We start from the raw sequence: 8,227 nt of genomic DNA, 5'->3' as shown, positions 1-8,227 counted from the left end.
AGTTATTAAGAAAGCTTTAGTTAGACTTTAGACTTTTTCAATGGAAATGCAAAAAGGCAAACTGTTTTAAGTTATTACTTTATTAGGATAACAGAAACATGGAACAGAACAGACATATTTTAACATTTTAGATTTTATAATTCTTCACTTCCTCTGCCTCTTTCTCAGGGTTCCCTCCATTCTCCAAGTACAGGTTATTGTATGGATACTGCTTAGGTGCCTGTAGGTGAGAAAAAAACAATCACGTTTATATTATTGTTAAATATAGATGAACACTGACTGAGGATTTATGTTTCTTGTCTTAGAAGTTGAATCAAAGAGGGGAAAATGTGGTGGTTTGCCAACTTGGGCTCATTTACAATTACATGCAGACAGAGTGTGCATGCATTTAAACCTCCATAGTTATACTACTTATACTATCCAAGTATTTGTCCTATCCATAATATTGGCGTACATGTCATTAGCATTTTGTCAATTGCTGGAGCCAATTTCTGTAGCATGGACACCCTGTTGTGTTTAGATTTGACAGTTCTATTTTAGAATTTGCAAATGGTGTATGGGCAAGATAGAATAACAAGCCATTATATAGAATTTTATTTTCTTGAAGAACCACATTTTTCACAGCCCTTTCTTATGTAAACCTGCCTTGCCAAACCTGTCAATACATCTAACCTTTTTGCAGTCCAACAGCAGACTCTCTGTCTTCCTGTTTTTAAAAACCGCTACAGTACTTTGATTGTAATCAAACACTTCCTGTGTGGTAAGTATTCTCTCATCCCATGCAGAGAGTATTCCGAAACCTTAACCTCATTGCATGGTACAGGCCAAACTAAAGCTGCTTTCAGACATGTCCTCCGCAGTATATGCGGATCTTTGTCAAATGGAGGTCCGACCCTTCCGGTGATTCAGATATGATGCTAACATGCGGACATTATGTGTAAACGACACCGACGCACATGAACAGAATCTTCGCATGTTCTTCGCTTCGTTCAGACATGAGCTCATTTACACAATGTCCGTTGGAAATACGAGAAGGGGAGTAGTGGAAGAGCCGGCTAAGTTCGAAGTTCCAAATGTCCGGTTATGTTGTGCAGATATAGGGCCCAACCACTTGACATCCGCAGAACATGCAGACTTACACCTATGTCTGAAAGCAGCTTAAGACACCCTTTCCTCATGTTGAGTGTGTACAATGAGAACAGGAAGAGATCTTTGTGACAACATCAAAAAATAACATGTGTTCCACTAAGATCAAAATGATAAAAAGAAAAGGAACTTTACTCCCAGAGTTGAGCTATAGACAATACACTGAAGTAAAGCCAAACTACAGGGCAGCTGTGCTTCCACCAAGTCACAACAGTAAATTAAAGAAAAAAACACAACAGAAAATAAAGAAATGGCAAATCTCAATTTTTTTTAAATTTACTGTTGTTTTGTGATTTGCCATTGTGATTTCTGATTTGCTGTTTCATTTTTCTTTTTAATTTCCTGTGCTTTTGTGATCGTGATACTGTGAATTTTGATTTGCTGTTATGTGTTGTGTTTTTTTTTGTGATTTGCTGTTGTGCTTTGAATTTCAGGGCCACCGTACAAAATGTTGCAGGTTGCTGTGGTTGATGCTAGCCAGAGGAGTATACTAAGAAACGAGATAAGAGGTACGTTGAGCCTGAAGGCCGAGGTGCATTCAAATTCAGCAAGCAGAGGAAAAGGTTTTTCTGGCTACTACCTTGTTGCTAGCCTTTTTTCTTAACATGTTAAGGTAAGAAAACTGACATTTTTTAAACAAAATGTTAAAGGGAGAGTTACAGCCAACCATCATCATCACAGCCATAACAAAGTAGTTAACACATATACATCTTAAATTTATATAACAATTCAGTTAATCTTACCACAGGTTGGTAAGATGGGAACACTTCGCCGACGTAAAACATAAACAACATGAACCCCACAAATCCAAGAAGAGTACCGGACATCGTCCTCCAATCCATGGGAGTGGGGGATGTGTCTACACGGTTCCTGATGAACATGTCAAAATCCCAGTGCATCTGCAATCAAATAAGAATAAGAAATTCACATGTGATGGTCTTTCCTCTTTTTGAAGTGGAGAACTAAATATCACTCAGATGTGGATCTACTGTAAACAAATATTCCAATCTTCTGTCATTTGCCATTACCGGCTCTCCCCAGTTCCTCCTCAGGTCAGGATGGTCCCATGAATACCAGGGGTCTCTCTCTGACTGTGACCTGTCTGGCAGCTTTGGATAGTCTCCAAACCTAAGCAACAACAACACAGTAAAATACATGCATCTTAAAACTTTATACACGTTACTGAAACTGACGCTCAGAGAATGTCGACAGACTCGACACATCCTTACCCCATGCCGTCATCCGGATAAGGTTGGTAGTCTTGTACTGTCATATTATACTTCTTAGCAGCCGCAGCTATCTCCTCGGGAGTTTTAGGATATGAGCCAGGGAGCGCATCCTTCGAAAGTCCGGCGGCTGTCGTGACAAATGCAAGAACGAGACTAAGACTTTACCAGCAAACGGTAACGTTAGGATAAATGACTTAGCCCAGCATAGTTAACATGCAAACCAAACTGAACCAATAATATTACTAAACCAAAAGCATACCTATGTAAAACAGTACAGAGCATTCATTTTTGCCATGTCAGGGCAGAACTACCAAATAGTGAGCGAAAGCTTGGTGTCTGTTTACATGTTTGATTCAGTTGCTGGGGCTAACCAGCCAACCTAGCCAGCTATCTTTGAAGGTTAGCTGCCAAGCTTGCCCAACGACCATAAAGAGATAACCATATAATTGATGGACAGAATTTCAGATTTATTGCAATGTGTAACTAATAACCCACCTGTTCTTGCACCAAAAAACATATGTTTAAATCCTTGCCCTTTAACTTTCTGAAGGGCCCGGGCCCAGCAACCTGCTCGAAGCGCGGCCATCTTTCGTTCACCGTTGACCTGGGACCAGACACAGATCGGGCTTGTACGCATGCGGGGGAAATTAAAGTACGGTAAGCGAAAGGAAACAAACTTGTTAAATCCACTCGGGCATCGACAGGGCCTCCCTTGATGTTGTAAACGTTCTCTTTTGTCTTTTTTTTTGTCTGTACAGATTTTTGGTGCAGTTACAGTAATTTTCTGTGTGTTGGCAGTGCTTATTAATTATCTGGCACCTCTAATTCAACTTCCCAACGTTATATGCACGGTAAAAATGTAAAAGTTGGTCACATTTTATCAGGCACATTTTTAAGACGTTGTCATTTGAGGGTCCTTTCGGGTCCTTCAGGACACGTGTTTGTCCACATTTTCCTGATTGTTCGTGGTAGCTGCTTGAGGCATCATGGCAGACTTACAGATGAAGATTCTTAGAAAGAAAATACAGAAAAAGAATGACATAAACAAAAAGCGAGGGATGCTTAAGAAACTTAAAGAGGCTGAAAATGAGTTGGCATCAAACGATGAGTCTAAGGCTGATGTGACCGATGAAACATTGACAGAGTCGGAGGCTAAATCGGCCGCACAACAGGACGATACTCCAACGAGTGAAGAGTCTACCCCAACTTTAGGAAAGAAGAGGAAAGTTGCTGGCTCCATTGATTCTGGTGGGTCGAAGAAAAAGAAAAAGAAGAATTTGAAGAAAGTTGTTGATGACTGTTGCTCGCATGAGGGTGAGGAGTCTGAACAAGCAGATCTTGAGGATAGCGAACAGACAGCAGACGATGAAATTGAGACAGACAAGGAGGCGGACAGTAAAACTGAAGAAGAAAAAGATGGAAAAGGTGAAAGTGAAGCTGCGGCGGAGCTCCCGTTGGGATTAACGGGGGCATACGAGGACCGCTCTTTTGCATCCCTGGCAGATGTAGTGAGCGAGGCCACCCAGAAAGGAGTGAAGGAGATGGGCTTCGAGAATATGACTGCGATTCAACACAAGAGCATCCGACCTCTGCTCGAAGGAAGAGACGTATTAGCTGCTGCTAAAACAGGTAGTGGTAAAACTTTAGCCTTCCTCATCCCTGCCATTGAACTCATCTACAAACTGAAGTTTATGCCCAGAAATGGTACTGGCGTTATCATTTTGTCCCCCACACGAGAGTTGGCCATGCAGACTTATGGTGTGTTAAAGGAGTTGATGACTCATCACGTGCACACTTTTGGCCTTATTATGGGTGGCAGTAACCGAGCCGCAGAAGCTCAGAGGCTCGCAAATGGTGTCAACATAGTGGTGGCCACTCCTGGCCGACTGCTGGACCACCTGCTAAACACACCTGCTTTCATGTACAAAAACCTTCAGTGTCTGATTATTGACGAAGCAGATAGGATACTGGAGGTAGGATTTGAGGAGGAGCTGAAGCAGATCATCAAGCTACTGCCAAAGAAACGTCAGTCCATGCTGTTCTCAGCCACACAGACCCGCAAGGTGGAGGATTTGGCCCGCATCTCTCTGAAGAAGGAGCCGCTCTACGTCGGTGTGGATGACAACGACGAAGCAGCCACAGTGGATGGACTGGAACAAGGCTATGTGGTGTGTCCCTCTGAGAAAAGATTCCTTCTGCTTTTTACGTTCCTGAAGAAAAACCGCAATAAGAAAATCATGGTGTTCTTTTCGTCCTGCATGTCTGTCAAGTTTCACTATGAGCTTCTCAACTACATCGACCTGCCAGTCATGGCCATTCACGGCAAACAGAAGCAGACCAAGCGTACAGCCACCTTTTTCCAATTCTGCAACGCAGAGAAAGGCATTCTTCTCTGCACGGACGTGGCCGCCAGAGGCTTGGACATCCCAGAGGTTGACTGGATTGTCCAGTACGACCCACCTGATGATCCCAAGGAGTACATCCACCGCGTTGGAAGAACTGCCCGTGGAATCGACGGCCGTGGCCACGCTCTCCTGATCCTCCGCCCCGAGGAGCTGGGCTTCCTGCGCTTCCTCAAGCAAGCCAAGGTTCCCTTGAGCGAGTTCGAGTTCTCCTGGACCAAGATCTCTGACATTCAGTCACAGCTGGAGAAACTGATTGAGAAGAACTACTACCTCCACAAGTCTGCTCAGGAGGCCTACAAGTCCTACGTCAGGGCGTATGACTCTCACTCTCTCAAACAGATCTACAGTGTTGATACGCTCAACCTACCAATGGTGGCCCTGTCCTTTGGCTTCAAAGTACCTCCCTATGTGGACCTGGGTGTCCACAGCAGTAAGGGTATGAAGCTACAAAAGAGAGGTGGCGGAGGTGGCTTCGGCTTTCAGAAGTCCAAGAACGTCCAGAAGGCTAAGATCTTCAAGCATGTTAACAAGGGAGGCAGGAGAGATTCAAGGCAGTTCTCCCGCTGATGAGAATTTGATAAATATTCTAAAGTTTAACATTTAAATCTGTTTTATATTCAGTGTTGTTGATAACATTGAGTGTTGACGATCTTGTTGGATGGCTGCATGGTCATGTGCAGAGAGCTGGGTGCAGTCAGTGAACAGAACTTTAAAGAACATTTTAGGACTGAGTTCAGTTCAGTTTCATATTAGTCTCTGTATAAAGGGTAGCTTATTTACTCTGTATATCTTCACATTTTGTAATTTGTATTATGAACTCTGTCGATTTCCTCTCCCAGATATGGTAATAAACCTCTAAAATGGGTCCGATGTCATATTTTATTTAATAATGGATTCCTTAGTGCTACTTGTAACTTAATATTTTAGATCCATTAAATAGTTGGGTTCTATAGTGTAAATGTTGTTATGAGACATGCATTTTAGACATATTGTCATCATTCATTGTTACATATTTGCTTGAACCATGTGCATGATTACAAGTTGAATTTGGTCATGTTACCCCACAACCTCCACACAAAATAAGTAAATACATTTATAAAGTTGAATAGATGTTAATTTATTGTGTCATAATCAATACATCCTGATAGTTTTCTTGCCGAGGCCTAGAGAAGACCTCTTTGAGGACCGGTCCTGGATGCGGCTGCGTCACTTTGAGGGGCTGATGGGAGACAGGGCTCTAGATGAATGCACAGAAGCCTGGAACCTTCTGAATCCCGACCCATCAGATCTAGCTTGGGTGCAACAGGGATGTGCATTTACCAAGAGATCATCACTCTGCCCCCCTTGGTGAGAGTCATATCCTGTTAAGGTGGTGGAATGTGGTGGCGATGAGGAAAAAACATTCACAGCAACCCTGCTATGTCCTTTTCCAGCTCTTCTATGGGGCTGTGTAGCTCATACCTAAGAGCAAAAAACAGCATTCAAAGTACACTTATAATATTTTAAGTGACATTTTAAAGAAATAAATTGTGTGTAAAAAGGCATACCTTTTGAATGGCACACCATTAGCTGTGATGAGGAACTTCTCAAAATTCCACCTAATGTCGTTGACTTTAATAGGAGACCAGTAGAATTTCTTTATGTCTCCTATGACAGGATTGACATAAGGCAATGTTCCCTAGGGAGAAGAATAATGTAATGTGTAAAGCATACAGCTTGATTAAACAGGTTGTTTCAATTCTTGTCAGCTTTATTCATCGGATAAATACTGCATGTTGTAATTAATATATAATAAAAACAATTGTAATTAGAATGCCTATTTATCATGGCGTATAAGAGACTAAATCAGATCCTACCTTGAGATAGGTGAAAAGAGGCTCTTCATTTAATCCATTAACTTCAATCTTTCCAAATATGGGGAACTTTGGGACAAAGCATCCACCAGGTCTTACATGCTTGATGACATTAAGGGTCTCATGGTTTACCTCTGAGAATGAATATGAATGAAACATTACAAACACAAGAAACTTATTTTAATTTCACCTTTAGTACAGAATACATTTTGTACTTTTTCCGCAAAACATGTTTTCGACACTTCGTAGGAATTTCACAGTATTTTGGCAGTGTTGGTTATCAATGTGAGGCTTACAAGTGTACACAACTTAATAGTTGTTTATGTGACCGTGTTGGGAAGTAACGGAATAAATGTATTCTGGATTGTGTATTTAAAATACAAAATATGAGTAACTGTATTTAAATAGTTAAAATGTAATGGGTAGTATTCAGAATACAGTTACACTGATAAGGATTACATTTTAAATCATTATAACAGGCCATGCCTTTTCATACTTAAATTCAAATATTTTTAACCACACCATGTAGCCTATGTATCTCTCAGGTGGCTTCTTTCTCTTTTCATCTCTGTTTTTATAGTCTTAATGAAAAAACCTCTTAGGGAATGTAGAATGTAAAATTAGTGTTGTAGGTCAATAGGGCCTATATCCAGCATGTTTTAGGGCAGTATAGGTTCTCTACAGTGTTCTGTAAAAAGGCATGTGACTCCCCATGATCTGTAACAAATCTGTGGGGGATTTGGAAGCCATTTAGCCTATTTGCAGACAATACATCTCTGTTGGTTTAACGTTAACTGTGTTTCATAGCAAATAAAACAGGTTGTGGGCTGTTGTTGACAATATGGTCTAGTTTCACATAACCTCAGATAACTGTTTCATCCACTGCTAATAAAATATAATAGACCTACAAAGCTGATGTATTCCAAAGTATTCAAAATATGTTACTCACTTTGAGTAATCTATCGGAATATGTTACAAAATACATTTTAGGGAGTGTATTCAGTAATCTGTAGTGGAATACATTTTAAAAGTAACCTTCCCAACACTATTAATATATCACACTGTAGCACACAAACTTACCCGGGGATTGTAGGCCAAACTGATTGCATGGGAATCCAAGGATAACGAATTTGAGGTCACCAAACATATTCATCAGTGCATTCAGTCTGTGGTACTGGGAAAGGAACCATTACATTCAAAATAAGTATTTACATAATACAAGAGCCAAATTAAATATGTACGCTTACTTTATCACAGAGGAATATATAAACTAAAAAGCAGAAATTAATAAGTGAATTCAGCTGTAATTACCTCCTCAATGGTTGACCCTCAGAAAGTTGCCAGATTAACAACAAGGATCACTTTGCCCCTATAATTGTTAAGTGATATAGTTTTGCCATCCAGGGTCTCCATAGCAAAGTCATAGATTGATTTCCCTTCCATAATCACACAAATGAGCCTATTGGCTGTAAATCAACGATGATTACTTGGTGGTGGACCGCTGTTGCCTTGTTTGACTCACTTCTTTCAATGTGCCATTACTCTTGGCTCAGCAATTGTTCTGCATGGCTGGTTCCATTGTGCCTGTGTCCAG

At 40.9% G+C, this 8,227-nt stretch overlaps 3 protein-coding genes across 3 annotated transcripts; 1 reads left to right on the top strand and 2 right to left on the bottom strand.

Moving 5' to 3' along the window:
• Window positions 1–62: 62 nt before the first annotated feature.
• Window positions 63–3,010, bottom strand: ndufb8 (NADH:ubiquinone oxidoreductase subunit B8). Its single transcript, XM_048233049.1, has 5 exons — window positions 2,871–3,010; window positions 2,376–2,502; window positions 2,175–2,274; window positions 1,890–2,045; window positions 63–220 (listed from the first exon to the last, which is right to left on the bottom strand). Exons 1-5 carry the CDS (start codon window positions 2,959–2,961, stop codon window positions 128–130), a joined length of 567 nt encoding a protein of 188 aa, XP_048089006.1. The 5' UTR covers window positions 2,962–3,010; the 3' UTR covers window positions 63–127.
• Window positions 3,011–3,279: 269 nt separating this feature from the next.
• Window positions 3,280–5,645, top strand: ddx18 (DEAD (Asp-Glu-Ala-Asp) box polypeptide 18). Its single transcript, XM_048233046.1, has one exon. It carries the CDS (start codon window positions 3,362–3,364, stop codon window positions 5,345–5,347), a length of 1,986 nt encoding a protein of 661 aa, XP_048089003.1. The 5' UTR covers window positions 3,280–3,361; the 3' UTR covers window positions 5,348–5,645.
• Window positions 5,646–5,876: 231 nt separating this feature from the next.
• On the bottom strand, window positions 5,877–8,194 carry gpx9 (glutathione peroxidase 9). The gene is made up of 5 exons (XM_048233050.1): window positions 7,945–8,194; window positions 7,714–7,807; window positions 6,637–6,767; window positions 6,328–6,458; window positions 5,877–6,241 (listed from the first exon to the last, which is right to left on the bottom strand). Exons 1-5 carry the CDS (start codon window positions 8,074–8,076, stop codon window positions 6,184–6,186), a joined length of 546 nt encoding a protein of 181 aa, XP_048089007.1. The 5' UTR covers window positions 8,077–8,194; the 3' UTR covers window positions 5,877–6,183.
• Between the last annotated feature and the right edge of the window lie 33 nt (window positions 8,195–8,227).

The sequence above is a fragment of the Alosa alosa genome, chromosome 22 (assembly GCF_017589495.1).
Source record: "Alosa alosa isolate M-15738 ecotype Scorff River chromosome 22, AALO_Geno_1.1, whole genome shotgun sequence".
Lineage (NCBI taxonomy): Eukaryota > Metazoa > Chordata > Actinopteri > Clupeiformes > Clupeidae > Alosa > Alosa alosa.
The sequence above is the reverse complement of the archived record's forward strand: the minus strand, read 5'-3'. Positions and strand labels throughout refer to the sequence as shown.